Genomic DNA, 20,785 nt, shown 5'->3' on the forward strand with positions numbered 1-20,785 from the left:
TCTAAATGGAATTCTTACTAGTAAAAACTGAATTAGAGAGCTCTCTGAAAATGCAGTTCTTACTAGTAACGATTGAATTAGAGAGCTCTCTAAATGGAATTCTTACTAGTAATAACTGAATTAGAGAGCTCTCTGAATTATAGAGCTCTCTAATTCAGTTGTTACTAGTAAGAACTGCATTAAAGAACTCTCTATTTGTAATTCTTACTAGTAAGAATTGAATTGTAGAGTTCTGTAATTCAATTTTCACTAGTAAAAATGCAATTACGAGTAACGCTGGGAATATTTTAAGATTAAACGGCTTGCCATAGCAGAACCTTTTCCCACACTGACGTCATTGCGCTGATTGACAGCCAGAGGGCGCTGCTGGCAGTAAATTCTTCCTACTGTAACCTTGCAGCAGACTGAACCATATCAACCCCTGCCAATATGATGTTTTTTATTTGGCCTCATAAGATGAAGACACGCCAGCTAGTGATTTTGATTTTATTACACTTAAAATATAAATCCAGTGACCTTTAGTTAGTTTGTTATTTTCCTTGTGTGGATTTTGTCTTGAATTTAAGGAACGTTCACACAAAATGGCTGCCAATCAGAGCCCGTCATTCAATCATGTGTGTATCATCTTACAGACATTTTTTATATCCTCACTGAAATAGCATAAGAGAAAACGTTAATGGTAGTTGGTGGTTTACGTTTTATTTGAATAAGAATACAGCTCGGTCATTTGACTTGACAGATTAAACAAATCTAGCAGTTTAACATGTTTATGAAACACAAGAATAGCAGTATTAATGTCATAATTGCATTTGTTTACAAGCAACATTGAATGTTCTGCTGACCTACATTCGAAGTTGCTTTTCTATAAACGCATACGTTTACAGAAAAGCTGGGATGTTTTGAAATCGTACATTACAAAAGAGACTGTTTTTTTTTTCAACAGGTATTTGACGGGATATTTTGACGCGAATGAGCTTTACAAAGATTGTCAGAAGTTTTCTGAAAAGTTTCGTTTTATTATCCCCATCAATTTGGATTTGAAACTTCAAGATCTCTTCACATCATATAGGCTACAGGTATAGAATTTCATCTTATTCTAGCTATGTAAACGGTTGACTTTAACTTAAACGCATCACTATAAAACACCCGCGTAAAATAATAATTCTATTTAAATATGATAGTAATTATTATTTTCCTCGGTGTGTCTGAAATCAAAGCACGTGCTTGTGCGCCTGTTACCACATTTATTATTCGCGGTTTGGATTAAAGGAGCGATTTATACTCCTCTTATATTTCACGGGCGCTATGAAATATTCATGCTGGAAAATTCCTCCATTCTGCACAAATGAACGCGCCAGCAGCAGCACAATCAAAACTAAAACAAACCCTCGGTCGGTGCATTAGCACAAAAGCTACAACATGAGAAGTTAAGTTATGTCAGATGTTAATCAAAAATAATTATTGCACTATTTTTGACTTCTTCACAAGGTCAGACACGGAGGACATACAGCATGGCCGTGCACTCCATTTCAGGTGAGTGAGATATTTATAAAGTGTCTTCTAGAAATAAATACGAACATAACAGCTAACAGTAATATCCTTTCTGTGAGCGCATGAACATTGCAGATCAACCTGTCTGAGAGCTGAACCTTTATGAAACCATGTCACAATCTATAACATGATCATATAATATGTTTAAACTATTTAAACGGGGAAAAGTCGTGGTCAGGTCCTTTTACAGGGAGCGAGTGAAAGACAGAAGGAGAGGAAAAGAATTCTGAATGCTCCTTTCATACTTCCGTTCGACGTCATGATTTAATTGTGACGTAATAAAGGAGCGTTCGGAATCAGCCGCCAACAGAAATAACCCATGTTAGATCTCTTACTATTTTACAGGGAATGTTGTGGCAAGCTGTTCAAATGTTTAGAATGCATATGAAATATTTTAAATGTTTTCACTGTTATCTGTCGAGTATTAGCTATTTTGCAGTAAAGATAGCTAATACATGAAGCCAGTTCATTTAGATTTTTGTTGTAACGACTAACTCAGATAAAATCATAATAAATACACATAAATGAATGAATACAAGCTTTCGGTTTTGCTTAACGGGTAATTTTTATATAGCCTACCGAAATCGAGAAGACAAAAATCATAACAATTTTTTGTTGTTAAAAAAATAGTTATAAGCATATAAAACGTTGTCTTTTGCGTTTTTAAACAGAAATAAACCTGAAATCTAATAACGTTTTAAAACGTTTTTGCAATTTAACAGAAACGAAAAATATAGCCTAAACAACATCTGAAATGTTGTCTGGCAAAAGAAACAACTGATCATCTCTGTCTCAAATATTTGTGTGTGTGACAAAAATGTGCCAAAATTACGATAAAGACTAATATTTTAAGCTATGACCGAGCTGTGAAAATTAAGACACTGCATTTTTTAATTTTTTTTGAAGATCTCTATTTTAACTCTTCAGTTTATCATATAGTGCACATAAAACTGTTTTTAAAATGAATCTGACTATAGGTCAGAACTGTTTTAAAAACGAATTATAATTCGAATGTTTTGTGTGTTTTGAATAGAATACGTCCTTACCGTATAATGAAACCTCAGTTGTATTGGTCTTTGTAAGAACAATTGATTCAGCAGCAGCCTTCACATGTAAAACTGAGAATATCCTCCCCTCATACTTGATATTTACCTCTGATTATTATCCAATCGGTTTAAAAAACGGTCGAGTTTGTGTTGGCTTCGGTGGATAATTTTGGAGAGATGGAGGATTGAACGAATGCAGCATTAAACCAAAAGAAAGGAGAAGAGCTGGCTGTGAAAATTAAGACACTGCATTTTTTTATTTTTTTTGAAGATCTCTATTTTAACTCTTCAGTTTATCATATAGTGCACATAAAACTGTTTTTAAAATGAATCTGACTATAGGTCAGAACTGTTTTAAAAACTAATTATAATTCGAATGTTTTGTGTGTTTTGAATAGAATACGTCCTTACCGTATAATGAAACCTCAGTTGTATTGGTCTTTGTAAGAACAATTGATTCAGCAGCAGCCTTCACATGTAAAACTGAGAATATCCTCCCCTCATACTTGATATTTACCTCTGATTATTATCCAATCGGTTTAAAAAACGGTCGAGTTTGTGTTGGCTTCGGTGGATAATTTTGGAGAGATGGAGGATTGAACGAATGCAGCATTAAACCAAAAGAAAGGAGAAGAGCTGAATAAACTCTGTGAACTCTATTGACAACTATGCGTTTTCTCAGGGGTTCGGCTGGGTGGGGGGTGGGTGAGGTGAAGGTATGGCGGATCCGAACTGCTCAATACATCCAAACAGACCCTCCAATCTGTTGGTTTTGTAGCACAAATCACCTCTGTAAACCTTCTGCTGCAAACTCACTTTACTAATGGGTTAAACTGGGATCTTGTCTCCTAGCAGTGTTGACAAGATGATGTCAATTGAATTAACTGTATTTAAGCTTAAATGAATATTTTTATATTCACTTTGGAGGGAAAGTCGAAATAAATGGCTAATCTGAAGACCCAAGGGAGTGTTTTGGGGTTCATCTTATTCAGTATGTGTTTGAAAGTTCTTGTAAGTGAAATTCAGTTGTTGTTTTTTGTTGCTTATTTTGCATTATTTACTTAGTTTGCATTTCAATAGCACCTATTTGCATAGTCCTGATTTAAAAGATAATTTCACATGTGGGAAACATTCTTCTGGTGTTTGATTATGAGTTTGGATGTGAAGAATCAGTGTCTAAACTTTGCTCTGACAGAGAGCAAAAGTTTGGTTTGTTTATTTAAAAAGAAAACAAGAGATCTTTCAGACCTTACACTTTAAAAGTTTAACTCTTTGCTAATCAAAAAAAAGTTTAACCCTGGCTAATGAACAATTCAGGATTGAAACAATTAAAATGTTAAGCAATATTTATGGATTTAGTGTGTATTACTGTTTAATCTCCTTTATGCACAATTTTACATGTCAATTGAATTACAAAAGTATTTTGTCATGGCTTTAATTTAAACTTAATGCATTCATGACTGTTAGCATAATCGATACTTCTATGTGGATTTAGGGAAGTTTTTAGAGTGTTGTTATTCAGTCCAGCAATAAACTCAACAAGTCAAAATCAATTAACATTTATATGTAATAGTATTCATTGGAAATGTATATAAATAACAAGTTTGAATAACCTGCTGATGAATTACGCCTCGCTTTTGCTTGTTTTATTTTTCTAAACTCTACACTCACAAGCATATTTTTACCTCAGATCAATATTCCTGAGTGCTGTTGATTTAAATGACTTTCTGAAGTCACGCGGACCCGTTTTGCGTTTCCAGTAGCTAGACATAAACCACCGAGTATCATCTTTATTTATCTGTCTGTCCTGGAACTTATTCGATGCTTGCGGACTTGAACGGGATCAAACGGGGACATTTAGGGTGTGTCCGTGACCTCGTTGGACGTGTTTCCCGGAGCTCGCGGGGCCGTTTTATGAATGGTAATGATGGGAAACCCTCGTGCAGGAAATGAGAAACTCCATATCATCTGACACCGGTGACCAGATCCGTGACCTGCGCCGTAATGGCACGACCACCATCCATCTCTTCCACACACCAGCAAACACACACACAGCATCTCCGACAGCAGAACTGGTGCAGGGATTGGGGGCAGGGGTGAATTCCGGAGGGTGGTCGGCATGGATGCGTGGGGGTGGGTGAAATGGGCGGAGCGTAGAAGCGGTGGGGGTAGTTGTTAATTCACTCCTCCAACGTGTTTTTCCTCTGACTCAAAGACAGAGAAAAACATCCTCTGCCAAGGCATCAGGTTTGATCATGAGCTTGTCAGAAACGTTTACTGTACGAATGTCTTGTAGAAACGGAAACATCACATTTTTATAACAGGAGACAATTATTTCACATGCCAATTTTCCATTAGCCTAATCTTTGCATTTCAACTTGTTGGTTTAATGCACATTTGATTAGTTTTTTTGTTTGTTGAGTAGGCTACTGTTCACTCAGATAGCTCCAATTCAAAAGAACACAATACGCACAGAAACAGAAAAAGTATGTGAAAGTATGATTGCATTTCATCCGTTCCATATTTTCATTTTTAGAACATTCCATTTAGGCTATATGGGTTACATTTTGGGTTCATACCAATGTGTATGTTTACCATGTTTTATCATGTTTGATCTTTTCATGAATCAGCAGATCATGTAGTTTGGAGGCTATATTTATATTTATAGCCTATACTGTTGCAATACACGTAGGCTATATTTTACGCCTTCATGTTTGTTCTTTCTAGATGTTCATTGATGTAGGTATCATCATGTAGGCTATATATTTTCAAGTGCGCAAAGCTGATGTAACCCAGAAAAAAATCCATGTGTGTGAGGACTTGGTCAATAAAGATCTTCTTATTCTAAATCAGTCTCATTGACGTTTGTACTGCAGCAAACAACAAATGCAAACTGCAGTGTGCTTCAACAAACGATAATTAGCTAGTGATCTCATTTCTCCCGAACTATAATATGGAATGTTTTGGAAACGTTTAAACAAAAGCAGAAAGACAGCAACAGCAACAGAACAAACATATTTGTAGTAAATTTGAAAGGAAACCAAATGCGTGCATAAGACACGTTTCCGTCTTTTTGCTTAATTACATAAAGGTTTAACATAAAACAACTTTACATAATAGGCTACGACGCTTATTAGTCTAGCCTACAGTTTAATGGAATAGTAGGCTACACTTCTAGAAAAAAAAATCTACTACCCTCTGTATAAAGAGATACATTCTGGAAAACTTTTGTTGTTGCATTTCGCTACAACAAGCGAGTGTCATACAATATTTACTTTCATAAGACTATAAAGTATTATGACTGGTTACCAGCGGTTGGAATTTGGTTACATAACGCATCATTAAAATTGTTACATATATATATAAAAAAAAAATAATAATAATAATAAAATGCTGGACTTTTTATGGTCTCTCGAATGATTTACGGAACACGCACAAAACCGATTTTAGACGTCATAACACGCGTTAGAAAACTGAGCCTGATGCTTTTACGTGACGCAGCTGTAGAGCTGAAGTCCAGCCCGGTTCCGAGTCCGCTCCCTCTCCCGGGATCACGGAGGAGTCACGTGTGCAGCGCTGTGCGCGAGAGAGAGAGAGAGAGAGAGAGAGAGAGAGAGAGAGAGAGAGCGAGTGCGCGAGGGGGGGAGAGAGAGAGGGGAGAGGAGATGTTAAAAGAGACATGAAAAAATATACAAAATGCGGCGCTGTTCGAGAGAGAGAGAGAGAGAGAGAGAGAGAGAGAGAGAGAGAGAGAGAGCGAATGCGCGAGGGAGGGAAAGAGAGAGGGGATAGGAGATGTTAAAAGAGACATGACAAAATATCCAAAAAGGAGACGCACGCCGTACCATGCGCGCTAAATTTGTGCCCGCTGGAAATCGGGATGTCGGATCGACGGTGACGCGTATCACCCCATTTCACGGAGGAAACGATTTCGCTGGAACTTTGGAACGGAGGGTCCGCGGGGAAACATGGCCGAAGGTTACGATGCTTTTTTTTAACATCTCTTTTCACGCGTACTCATATTGTCCACCGCGTTTTTTTACGTTGTTTGTACGTGTGATGAAGAGCCGTTTGAGCCAGCTGTAGTGGGGGGTGGGGGGGTTTGGGGGGCGGGTAACGTATGCACACCTGCCCCACGCCAGGCGGTTCACATACGGTAGATGTGCAAGAAGTTACATAGTGTAGCTACTAACTAGGCACATTGAGCAATAGCTATGCTCTGCGCCATCCCATCTCAAGTGTAGCTCTACTTTTCATTGAGTTTCTCTAGTTTTCCAGAGGGTGGGTTGTAGACAAGGGTGTAAGATTATATACAAGGTTAAGGCACCGAAATTTAAAAGTTTAACAGTATGTCACTGAAAACCCCCATATATTAATTGATTATAAAGAAACGGGGGCATCTGTAGTGGTGGTTACGGCCCTGGCTGAAGACACATCTTTGCATTGAATGCATGTTGTTGAGTAGTAGTTGGGGGATTTCCCTCAGAAACGCTGCCCACGCAGACCCACGGTCATTGTGTACACACCTAGAACAAAGTATAGGCTACATCTCAAACATCAGCGCACAACATCATAGGCTTTTCTCCCTTGACCGCACAGGAGGGCCGCGCAAAGGTGTCGGGTCGCCGCAGATTCTGGCTGGCTCGGGTTACTGCAAGTGGTTTAATGTCCGCATGGGGTTTGGATTTATATCGATGACCAGCAGCGAGGGGAAGCCAGTGGACCCTCCACTAGACGTGTTCGTTCACCAAGTAAGTCCAATAATGCACGTGCTGGGTTTCAGCCGTTCAGCTCCTCTGACTCTTTTTCACGTTATATGTCGCATCTCATTGACATCAGCAGCAGATGTGCTCGAGGAAAGCAGAAGTAAACATGCGCTTGTGTTTTCATCCCCTGTCACTTTAAGAACGCCAAAAACGCATCTTCACTCTCCATTGATATCACCAGACGAGCGGCGTATTAGTAGTAAACACGGAGGTATTTACGATGCAGCTCTTAAAGGTACCTTTATTAGGAAGAGAAAAGAGAGAGTAGCCCGTGACATTGGTTTCTATTCGCCTCATGCTCACAGGAACATGTCTGATAAACCTGCCAACATGTCGGAAAATGTGTCACACGGAGCACACGATGATCAGACGGCGTTCACAGCCAGATTTTGAAGAATGGCAAGCGATTTCGGTGTGAACTGTTGTACTGAACATCATGTGCTCTCGTGTTTACATGGGTGTAGTTCAGCCCCCCTTTCACAATATTTCGTCTTCTTCTCATGGACATTCAGGGCTAAATCAATACGGACGCATGTACTAAACCGGAAATTATCTCCTTTCATCATTTGCCAGGCTTTCCACGGCACCTTAAAATAGCATACGCAGACTTAAAGAACAAAAGCAGAGGTTTCTTCTGAGTTCTATTAGCACTCAAGCTCACTGCACTGTTGTTTTGATGTCAGTTTTGCTGCTTTCTGTTACATTGTGTTCTTGTTATCCGGTGGTGATAATATTGTCAAGCAGTGTTATGTTTACTGCTGGATGTTAATGAGATGTTAAAGTGATTCCTGGGACTGGATAACACATCTGCATAATCCTTTAAATCTGAAATTCAATAACATAACAGCTAGTTTGCACAGGAAACAAGTGGCTATCCATCTATCCATCTATCCATCCATCTATCCATCTATCTATCCATCTATCTATCTATCCATCCATCTATCCATCCATCCATCTATCCATCTATCTATCTATCCATCCACCCATCCATCCATCCATCCATCTATCTATCCATCTATCTATCTAGTATTTTTTAAAGAATTTAAAACCGTGTAAATATCTCTAGTTATTAAAATCACAGTTGTGCAATCTTTTCTTGAATTCAACAATGTTTTAATAATCTTTTATTGTGATGTAACCAAATTACAATAGCTGAAAACCATTTTTAAGTAAAAGAGATTTTGCTTTATGTATTTATCTTGTGATTAGTGTTTTTATGGATATATTAGACAAATTGTTTTGTTTAAAAATAAAATTGTTGAACTAGGGTATCAAATTTGAATTAGCAGTGTGTACAGCTGATTATTCCCTTAGTGTGTGTCTAAACCTGATATTATGTATTAGAAACAGCATGTTTCGTTTGGCAGTACGCCACATTTCTTACAAACAAGAATGAACTGTGTGGTTTAGCACAATACATGTATGCATTTGGCAGACGCTTTTATCCAGATTGTTATTGTTTTTTATCAGTTCATACAACCATGGGAATTGAACCCATGACCTTAACGTAGCTATGCATTGCTGTTTGCGTAATGTCTGCCTAAGAAAATGTATTGATGTCTTTCCCCTTTATGAGGAATTTTCAGCCAAAACTGTTTTTGAGATATATATATATATTTTATTCTTTGCATATTTTATTATGTACATTGATCTGTAGGTGTTAAAAGAAGCGGATTACACAGAGTTATGATAAATTATTATAGCTATGAAGTTGTAATTATAAAAGTAGCTGAAATAAAAATTGTATGAATGAATCGGCATTGCATATGAATATGTAATCAGCATTATTTTATTAGTATTCAGTTGAAAACTGTTTTTGACTTGACTGCTGATTTAAATATTTTATTTAACATTTTATAATTTGATATTTTTAACATTTTAGAATTTTACTTTTCTATTAATGACAGCCAAAATAGTTAATATCATATCAAAGAAGTAATGTGAATTATTTGAGATAAAGTAGGTTATTGTTGTTTTTTAACTGATACCAGTTCCAGCACACTGACTATAATTTAAAATTGAATCTTTAAAATTTGTTTTATATTAAATTTGATGAAGCAGTCTTTCTTTCTGGTGCATGGTTTTTGAACCAAAAGTTGGCTACACTTTACTTTGAAGCACTTATAAAGTTATTCATAATGTAAATTATAATGTGTTATTTTTTAAAGTTAAATGTTAAAATGCATATAATATTTGCCTATTCCTTGTTACATCTGAAATTGGTCGTTTGTCATGTTCTAGTCCATTATACTTTCTAAGTGTGTGTAACAATGAATAGATAAGTATTAGAATTGTGTTTACAGTTAACATACAATGCATCATAAAGTGCTTTACAAGGCATAATTAATGCATTCAAATACTTTTTAAATGCATTATATATAAAGGCTTTAAGTAAAGTGTTACCGTTGTTACATTAGCCTCCTTTAATGCGACCAGTACATCGATACAGTATCCTCATTGAAACACAGCAGTGTTTCAGATCTCCTACAAATCCATGAGCTTTTTGTGTCAATCCAGGACAGGAAAAAGTGTGAGTCAGAAGAAAAGAGAACGCATGTGTGTGTGTGTGTTTTTGTTTGTATGTGTAAAGAGGATTTCTGTGTGTGTGTGTGGGGGGTGTGTGGTGGGGGTTGGGGTCCTCTAACATTCTTTAAAAGAGGAATTTCGTTAAAGACAAAAAAGGGAAAGGAGGCGTGGCTTTGGCCGGCCCTCACACTCTGAATCAACGCACTGCAGTGTGTGTGTGTTTCATTAGGAGCTTTGTGTTTGATTTTTCTGAATGCTGCACCTCCTGCAGTGTTTGTGCGTGTGTTAGTCTAACCGCACAAATGCATGTTGTTGTTTATAAATGTGTCGCTGTGTATGACTCGATCATTTCATGTGTTTCTATATACACTATTAAAAATAAAGGTTCTTTATTGGCTTTGATGGGTGTACAAGAACCTTTAACATCAATGAAACCTTTCCATTGCACAAAAAGTTCTTTAAAGTGGAAAAAGGTTTTTAAAATGTTAGGTAAAAATGGTTATTTTAAGAACCGTTTACTGAAAGGTTCTTTGGGGTTGTTCTTCTGAAATGGTATGATCAGTAAGTCATGGCAAGTTATATGAGATTCAACTAGGCGAGATTTTAAAAACTGAGTTGAAGTAACTCCTAGAGTCCGTTTGATGATACTTACAATTTTAAGGCAAAGACTGAAGTTTTAAATTTGAATTACTTTTTGCTTTGGTATTGTTGTTTTTGGAACCTTTATTTATTTATTTTGTTTGTGCAGTGAAGTTGTGCCTTTTATATCTGTTGCTCACTTTGCTATAGTTTGTGCACAAATTGATCTCCAGATGTGAACTAAATCTGACAAAATGTCATTTCCCTTTATGAGAAATGTTTAACAAAAACTGTTATTGATATAAATTGTTTTATCTTTATTACTTTGAATTTGAACATGTACATTTTATCTTGACCTCTATAGGTTGTTGGTTAAAAGTAGTCAATTACACTGAGCTACGATACCAGATTGTATTATAGCTCAAGAGGTTGTAATTGTAAAAACAAATACACTTAAAAAATAAAGGGTTTTGCACAGCAGTGCCATAGAAGAATCATTTTGGGTTCCCAAAAGAACCTTTCAGTGAACAGTCCTAAAAAGAACTGTTTTTTTTCTTAGCGTGAAGAACATTTTATTTTCACTTTAAAGAACCTTTGGAGTAATCTAAATGTTTCATGGATGTTAAAGGTTCTTCACGGAACCATCAATGCCAATAAAGAACCTTTATTTTTAAGTGTGTATAAAATAAAAATTGTATGAGTGAACTGACAGGTTGAAGTTCTTAAATATGTAATCAGTGTTTACACTTATTTCTCACTTTACTATAGCCTAAAGGCAAATTTATGTCTAGAAGTGTGCAAAATCTCCCTTTGAGGACAACTGAGGACAAGTTTAACTGGAAAAATGATTTGTAGTGTACATTATATTTTTTAATTCTAGAAATGCTGTTCTTTTAGGGATGGGTTCTGCGGTATGTCCTTATTTCCATAGCTAGTTAAATGTGTGTGTGTGTGTGAGTTGTGAGGTTTCTCTGGGCCCCTAGTGAGATTAAGCTCTCATCCAGACTCCTCCTCTCACTGCTGCACAGATCTCACTCCTCCTCTAACATACATGCTGCTCTCCTCATCCTGTGCTCCATCCCTTTGTTTTTTAACTGCTGATGCCAATACTGATATCTAGAGTGCAGGATGAATATATATGATAGCAGATGAGATGCACAGTTCCTCAAATTGGCACTTATTTTACACAGTAAATAATGAAAGCTGAAAATGTTTATTATGTGAAATCGACATTTTTAAACGGATTTAAGAAGAAACTAATACTAAGACTTCTTTAAATCAAGCAAGCTGACAAGTATCTTATATTATATATTGAAGTGTAAAATCTTTAATCTAAGACGGATAATTCAGGTTTACAATCACAGGATTATGAGACCTGTAGTGGATGCATACATTTATGCGCATTCCTGTTATGCAGAATGTGTGTGCTCTGTAACGTAAAAACTGAATACGTTTGTGTTGTCATTTAAGGAAGTTAAGGAAGCACTTTACACTATTAATTATAATTTGATTTACACAACGTTTGTGTACATGAGTGTGTCAATTGAAGTGAATTTAATATTTATTTTTTTATATTCTTTTAACATTTTTGTAGTTTATTAATAAAGACAAAATGTTTTAGTAATGCAAACCAACTAATAGCAGTAAAATCCCTTCTTAATACTTTTTTCATCTTGCCAGTTTTGTAAGTTAAAGGAATTTTACAAAAGGCTAACAGGACAGATTGTGATATTGAGAACTCGTGCAGAAAAAAAACTATATATTAATTGCTAATAAAAGCGGTTAGTAAACGAGAAATTTAGTTTGAAATGTTTTGATTAGAGAAACTAAAAATGCAGGAACAATTGGTAATGTTTTTATTTGTTTTAATGTTTTTAATTATTATTTTTGAAGTGTATAATGCACTGCAAAAATAATATCTGCTTAAACTAAGGTTTAGGCTATTTAAAATTCAATGTACTCCCAATTTAGTGTTAATAATAATACTGTATTTGTATGTATAGCAGTAAATGTAAATATATTTTAGTTTATTTACCATTCCCTGTTGTGATAGTAGTTGTGACAAAACATGATTTTTATCTTTAAAATGATTAGGTTTATACTGAGTTTAATATTTTATTTAGTATGTTAAGACCCATAATGAGGACATGAAATTACTGTATAACAGGAATGACCCAGAACATGTTATGAATGTAGTTATGTGCCTTAAATTCTTTCTCATTAGCTGCTGATGTCATTTTATCTTCTGCTGATCTTACTTTTATAGATTCTGTTTTCATCTAAACTTTAGTTCTGCTTTTACTTGAGCTTTCATTTTCAGTTTTCTCCATTATTGTCTTTAGTATTCTTTCTCACTCTCTCTACCTTGTTTTGTTCACTGTCATTTCTTTTCTTTTCTTCCAGAGCTCGATCTCTTCTGCATCCTGCTCTTTTATTCTCCATTTCTCCATTTGTTCAGTTCTTCATTTCTCCATCTCAACACAAGCTGCAGGTCACATGACTTCCTCCTTCAGCTCTGCCCATATATGGAGTGAGTGTGTGGGTGGAGCCAGCTACTGATCTGACACAAACAAAACAAAAGCTCACCGTCCAAGAGTTCCGTCACAGCTTTGTAGCACTGAAATCTAATGATTATAATTTTTTGTATATATTTAAAAAATTTTGCAGTGTATTTTTTTTATGTATTTTTTATTAACTAATTTTTTAATAATCTAATTTAATAATCGTATTAATGCTTGACTTGTTGATTAATGCTCACTGGTTGAATTGGTTCTTGAATGAAATAAAAAAAAAGCTCTGTTTATTATTATTTTGCTAGTTTAATTTTAGGACTTGATTTGTGGTCTCATAAGACATATCTATACTTGATTAAAATCACAAACTCATTAAATGAAGTGCCTTTTTTTAAGAAAACATCTGCCAAGAGCACAAATGTTAAATGTAAAAGTGAGTTCTGTTTAGAATGGTTTAAAATCTCAAGTCAAATGGTTTGGACAGATAAGAAAAAGGCAACATAAACCAGATACCAAAAGCTATGACTTCTTTTACTTTTTTAGACAGCTGTTTATGTTTGCTTTTTAAAAAATAACAAGCTTTCAGTAAAAGACAATACGTTTTATTATAATGAAGAAACACAAAAAGTAACAAAAAAATTCATGACAAACAAACATAAACTAGTTTTGATTCTGTTTCTGTTTGTTTTCTGTGCATATGTTTTTATTTTTAAGCTTCATCGTAATTCAAACAGACATAAACATAAAATCAACGTGAACGTCTAAATCGTCTCTTTGATGGAATTGTTTCAGTTCTTGTCAAATGTTTTGTAATTCTGTACGTTCACACTCATTTATAAACAATGTGATCATCCTCAAAGGCATTTTTAAAATGTAAAGTTAAAGGTAGTTCAATCAGAAGTAAGTTGACCGTGTGCACTTTACACACACACACACAGAGCTCATATCCGGCTGCTATCAGGAGTGTGTGTGGAGTGATGTAGTGTGTGTCAGCAGATCAAATACTGCGAGTGCGTCTTGTAGTCAGAGCAGAAGTGTGTTGTTAATTTAACGCAGGGAAACGGGATGCCTGTGTGTGTGTGTTTGAAGGGGGTTGGGCAGAGGTCAGAGGTCACAGTGAAGGATGAAAACATGTGGAGGAGGGGTGATGTGCGATACGTCCGGCCCTTTGGTGGCGCTCTCCGTATTTCTCCCTCCTGCTTTCTGTCTTCCGTCTCTTGAGTTTCTGCTTTTTTTCCCTGCAGTGAGCGGAACAATGTGACACACATCTTCTCCTGTGCTCATGGATTACGTTTCTTAATTGTGCTTTATTGGATGAGTTCAGACGTCAGAAATGTGTCTGCTGCTGCCTGATCTTCCTGCTTGCACTGCTTCTCTCTGAACTTTGACCTGGAAATAGAAACACACATTTGGTGTAGAAACCATTTTCACTCAGAAAGTGCTAGTAAAGAATTAATTACAAAGAATGAAGTAAAGCATTGAATCACACATATTTTAAAGTAGAAAGAGAAAAATACTATGTTCACGCAAAACAATTGATTTTAATAAAACATTTACTTACAATATTTTTTTCAAATATTTATAAATGGAAAGTGTTTACAGTTTATTTTCACACTACAGATCCAGATAGACAGATAGAAAGAAAAAAGAAAGGAAAACGATAGACAAAAAGAACGAAATAGACAGATAGATACAAAGAAAAAAGAAATAGCGTAAAAATAGATGAAAGAAAGAAAAATAGATAGAAAGAATGAAAATAAGAGAAAGATAGAAAGGAAAAAAGATAAAAAGAAAAATAGACAGAAAGAAAAAAGATAGACATACAGACAGAAAGAAAGAAAGAAATAGACAGATAGAAAGAAAAAAGAAATAGATGAAAAAATAGATGAAAGAAAGAAGATAGTAAGAAAGAAAGAAAAATAGACAGATAGAAAAAAAGAAAGAAAAAAGAAAGAAAGATAGAAAGAAAGGAAAAACGATAGACAGAAAGAAAGAAATAGACAGATAGAAAGAAAAATAAATAGAGTACAAATAGATGAAAGAAAGGAAATAGACAGAAAGAAAGGAAAAAATAAAAAGAAAGAAAAAATAAAGAGAGAAAAGATAGTCAATCTAACAGAAAAAAGACAGATGAAAGAAAGTAAAAGAAAAAAGAGACAGAAAGAACTAAAGGAAAAAATAGAAAGAAAAAGATAGACAGAAAGGAAAATAAAGATAGATGATAGATGAAAGACAGAAAAAAGAGAGAAAGAAAGAAAAAATAGAAAGAGAGAAAAAGAAAGAAAAAAACAAACAGACAGATAGAAAGAAAGAAAAGAAAGAAAACAGATAGACAGAAAGAAAAAGAAAGAAAAAAACAAACAGATAGATGGATTGAAAAAAGAAAGAGAAAAAAGATAGATTAAAGAAAGAAGAAAGATAGATGAAAGGAAGAGAAAGAAAAAGATAGATGAACACTGTAACATTGGACTAAAACCTGACAAATTTTTATTCTATGATTTGATAGATAATATTAATATATTAATATACAAAACAATATATTAATGTATAATAATATTAATGACTGATTCACAAATTTTGCTTCATTATTACTTACAGATAGAAATATATGTGTATTTATTATAAATGATATGTATTTGTTTCATTTATTTGTGTGTGTGTGTGTGTGTGTGTGTGTTTACCAAGCTCTAATCCTGTTAAGTGTGTTGAGCTGTTTAGATTGATATTCCAATAGAAAAGATCTAATATGTCTGCGTGTGAAGGGTTTTGCTCCTAGCTTTTCTCATACATGCACTTCTCTCTTATGCTCTGGATTTTTAATTTCTCGCCATCGCAAGTGTTCAATCAGAATGCTTTTTATGCCCATTATGTCAATTAAGAGAAATGAAATGCATTAATTTCCCACCCGGCTGAATTAAACGTGAAGCCGTGACAAAAAGCAATCAGTGAGAGCTGTGAAGGTGTGTTGACTGGGCATTTGATCATTCATCAGTCCAGATGTGAATTCAGTGCTGATATTCATATTGAACAGAGCTAGTGATGCGGCACTACTGATCTATTGATGTTTCTAGAGGAATGTAAATGATGAGAATACATGTCAGCTGCGCTTTGCCTCTTGCATTTGATTCATGCATTACGTTACTGCTGTTTTAATTTCATGAAGTAGCACTGCCTCTGTGACGAGACCATAGAGAGCTTTCTGTAGCTGCAGGATCGCATTCATTAGTATTCATGCATTTGAATCACAATCATGACTTAAATCACCGTTACGTGATGAAGTCGACTTGTTTGAATGTGTTGGTTTTGTGTTGGAAGGCTCTCAGTGTGCTTGTGGAAAATTGATTATTTATTAAATCACAAACAAATGCCTAAACATAGACACATATTCCGTATTTGTTGTGTTTTTGGCATAATCAAAAACTAGATCTTAGCTGTGTTTTGTAGTATTAATTGTATTTGAACAATAAATTCATCAGATCAGCTCTAATGTGTGATGAAACTATTTTCAAGAAACTCAATGCTAAATTGCAGATTCTGTGGTGATTTAATTGCATTTCACTGAAATGAACAGAATTCATTGCTTTTATCAGTCTTTGCTTTTCATTTATAATGACAGAAAATCTTATAAATTGAAGGATGGATTTGAATAAACTAATAAACACCTTGGTTGCGCTGTGTTGACTGTGAATAATACATTTGATAAGTTGCTTTTAATGGTCCTCATTTGGATAAAAGCATCTGCTGAATGATTAAATACAAATGTACATCTGTGGGTTTTTTGTCTGGCGTTCTGCTTTATGTAGAGGATTTTTGAATTCATTTTCACTCATTAAAAACTATGATTCACATTTGTTAAAATGTTATTTTGATGTAAAAGTTTACTTACGTCATATACATTATTTGTGTTACAAGTATTTGCAGTTATATTTGCTACCAAGCATCTTGTATGGCAGTGGATACAGTTCTCCTGAATATAAAAGCTGTGAACAAGAATATCAGAGTTATCAAATATTGTCAAATAACATACTGTATATATATTTTAGATTTTGTTGAATTATATTCTCTGTTGCTATGACTGGTCTGTTTTTTAAAATAAATATATATATATATATTTATAGATGATATAAATGTGTTTGTATATCTGTATTACATGAAGTGTGTGTGTGTTCAGAGTAAGCTGGTGATGGAGGGCTTCAGGAGCTTACGGGAGGGCGAGCAGGTTGAATTCACCTTCAAGAGGTCGAGTAAAGGTCTGGAGTCGCTCAGGGTCACGGGGCCCGGCGGGGGCCCATGCTCGGGCAGTGACCGACGCCCCAAAGGCAAGGCCCCGCCCCTCAAACGCAAACCAAAGGGAGACCGGTGAGTGCGCCGAGCATGATGGGATATGTAGTTTAATAAATTTTGTCTCGATTTCTCTGGACCAAACTGGATTATGTTCAGTTATTCACAATTCATATCGTGTTCTATTCATTCTGCATAAATTTAATAATAAATGTGTGCTAAAGTGAAGGTCAACTTTACAGTATATTCTTTCAATTTATAGCTTGCCTTTAGCAGCTGCTGCTGGTCTTTATAAACAAAAGTCTGCTTTTAATAATAATAATAATAATAATAATAGCAGTAGTATTAACCAGTGTTGTTTAATAGCAGCGATTCATTTAAATAATTGGAACTATTGGAAGATCTTAATTAGTAAAAACTCATTTAAAATCTTAATGAAATCAAAACCTAAAATACGTGCCAAACGTTTCTTGTGGTTTTCTTTCTGCAAATGTATAAAGACCATTTTAAGGGAATTATTGATCATCACTGAATGCTTACCTGATTATATTTTGTTGAATTTTTAAAGGTGTTTAATTATATTCATAATTGTGTGTGTGTGTGCATGCATGTTTAAAAGTAAAATAAATTGTTTACCCACAAAAATAGATGGAATCCATTAGGGCTGCACGATTATGACAAAAATCATAATTGTCGATTATTCCCTTGAAATTGTAATTGCGATTATTAATTACGATGATCACAATTTACATTGAATAATGTTTATACCATTGTTTGATGCAACTGCATACCGTATTTTTAAATGAAAATACACAAGCTGAAAACACTCGAACTGAAAAACATTTAGTGCTTTTCTATAGTATTAAGCCTCAAATGTCAACTACACATCGGATTGGTTTCTTCTTAAAATTATAAAAAAGTTCAAATATGAAGGGTATTATAATGTTATACTAAAATTAAAATAATTGGAAAAACCCTTAAGATAACATGTAGAAAGAAAAAAAAACATCTTAAGCGCGCAGAATAACAAGCTTTGAACAATTACGTAATTGTGGCATGCATAATTGTAATCGTGATTAGAAATTTGATTAATTGTGCAGCCCTAGAATCCATCTAAACGCTTAAAGAAATCCCTTTCTGTTAAGGTTTCGTTTGTTAACATCGCTTTATTACATTATGTAACATAAATGAACAATTAACAATTCTTCTACAGAATTTATTAATATTTAATAATGTTAATTAATTTTTCAGATCTATCTGTTAAACTTGCACTGTAAACTAACATGACCATGAGCATTTTTATTAACTAAAATGAACTAATGTTAATGAAATATATTTCTAATTGTTAATTGATGCTAGTGAATGCATTAACTAATGTTAACAATTGAGACCTTTATTGTAAACTGTTACCCAAATTAAGAAGGGTAACTTATTTTATTTTGTTTTAAATGTTTCTAATTCAAAATGTACCTATATTGCATAATAATATTAATAAATAGATATATAAAATAGAGCCGGGGAATTATATAATTACATGCTGCAGTTCCTTTATTTAAAATATTCCTTAATATAAACCATTTATTTATTTATGAATAATTTCATAGCTTATTTATGTAGGATTATTTATCTAAAATCTTTTATTTCGATCTTACACAAGCATTTTCATCAGACTCGCTGCTTTTGATTTGATGTAGACGTGTTTCGGGGTTCAAATTCTCTCCTTTTCTCTGTATGAAAGAATCAATTCCAGTATTGATAATGTCTGTGAAGCCACATGAATTACTTTTCAATGTAGACGGCTCATAGTTTGGTTTCGCCAAACGCTTTTCTGTTCACGACTCATTGATTGTGAGTCTGTCTTCTACTTCCGGTTGCCATGGTGATCAGAACGAAAAAATACAAACTGAATAAGTCTTTTCAGTCTGTTGTGTTAAAGCTATTTATAGGTATGTATATGCATGTGTGTGTGGGTGAGCCATTTATCATATAGTCCATGTGCTAACAAAAAACTAGACATGAGATGATGGAAGTTTTGTTGAAGATGACAGATCGGGTGACACTCTCAGACCTGAACCGATGATAAAAAATTAATTTATGAAGAATTCTTGAATCTGTTGGAATCTGAACAGGTATATTAGGACACCGCTTAAAGCGTAAAAATCAGTTTATTCCCTAAAGTCACTGAATAATTGAATTAAACATGGTAGCTAGCTAATCAATGACAGTGTACATTTAACTAAAAACTGTCAGACAGCTGATTTTATCTCAATAATTATCAGTGTTTTTGGCAGATACTGGAGATTTGCAGCTAAAAGTTCAAGATCATGTCATTATCATCTTAAATACATGAGTTGAATAAATCTTTAGTTTAGATTAGATTAAAGAATTTAGTTTAACGGTTCTTTGAATCTCGAGTCTGAATGTCATAAGAAAAATAATGGTGTAAATTTAACTACACAATCTTTAGATTTGATGTTAGTTCAAGATCATGTAATAATCGTCTTAAATACAAATAATTTAATTAATAGAAATCTTTAGATTAATAGTTACATGAGAGTAATTAATTGTTTAGTTTAACAGTTCTTTCTTTGTATGTAGAGTCTGAATGTCATCAGAAAATTACTAAACTTTTAGACATCTGATTTTATGTCAGTTTATCAGTTAAAATACAGAAATATTGCCTGTATTTTCAGTGAATACTGAAATGATATGTAGCTGCAAGTTCAAAAGCATGTAATAATTGTTTTAAATATAATTACGAGGTTAATAGAAATCTGTTTTTTTGTTTTTGTTTGCATCTAAAGTCTGGATGTGATAAGGAAAATTATACCGTCAAGATTTTCTTTCCACAGTTTTCATGTTTCAGTTTTTATGTTATGATATTAAAGGTAAAAAATGTACGCGTATGGTCATTTTCCATGAACATAGTGTTTTTAGATGTGAATGTGTGAGGAGTCAAAATGAGCAAAATGTCATTCATAAACATTTGTCAAGTTTGTTAGTCTAATATGCAGCGGTGATGCTGTAGTTGATCCACTCTGCCACCTACAGGCTCAAAACAGTCAGTGCACATACAGACAAATAGCATGTCTAGTCCAATTTAATCAATTATTTGTGTTTTTCAAGCAGTGGTTATTGTATGTTGGTTTCAAGCACCTAGTTTTAATATTTTATTTTAAGATGACGTAGTTACACACATTACATGTACTTACTATAGCAATAACAGTAAATTATGCATAATTACAACCAATTAACCCTAACCCTATATGTTATGCAGTTAATTAATATTACTCAGTTCTTATTTGTCTAATTACGCTGTAAAAACATCACCTTAAAATATATTGTAACCTATTAAAATAATTAGATCCCTCGTTTTTGTACACATATATTTTAATGCAGATATGCTGTGTAAGATGATTTACTTCATATAATCCTTCTAGTAACTATTTTTCTCCAAAATTAATATTTGTTGAATATTAAAAGAGCACTCATATGAGAGACATGTAACAGTTTTGTAAGAAGT

At 34.1% G+C, this 20,785-nt stretch overlaps 1 protein-coding gene across 1 annotated transcript; it reads left to right on the top strand.

The window, feature by feature from the left end:
- Positions 1-6,358: 6,358 nt before the first annotated feature.
- LOC107593303 (protein lin-28 homolog B-like) lies at positions 6,359-17,344 on the top strand. Its single transcript, XM_016282959.1, has 3 exons — positions 6,359-6,575; positions 7,197-7,348; positions 17,153-17,344. The coding sequence occupies exons 1-3, from the start codon at positions 6,566-6,568 to the stop codon at positions 17,342-17,344; spliced, it is 354 nt and encodes a 117-aa protein (XP_016138445.1). The 5' UTR covers positions 6,359-6,565.
- The last annotated feature ends 3,441 nt before the right edge of the window (positions 17,345-20,785 follow it).

Source organism: Sinocyclocheilus grahami, unplaced genomic scaffold (assembly GCF_001515645.1).
Source record: "Sinocyclocheilus grahami isolate Dianchi unplaced genomic scaffold, SAMN03320097.WGS_v1.1 scaffold168.1, whole genome shotgun sequence".
Taxonomy (NCBI): Eukaryota; Metazoa; Chordata; class Actinopteri; order Cypriniformes; family Cyprinidae; genus Sinocyclocheilus; species Sinocyclocheilus grahami.

What these genes read in the sequence shown, in the direction of transcription:
- LOC107593303 (XM_016282959.1), top strand. An exon ending in TAGACGTGTTCGTTCACCAA is followed by an intron (nt 7,349 to 17,152) that starts GTAAGTCCAATA and finishes GTGTGTGTTCAG; the next exon opens with AGTAAGCTGGTGATGGAGGG.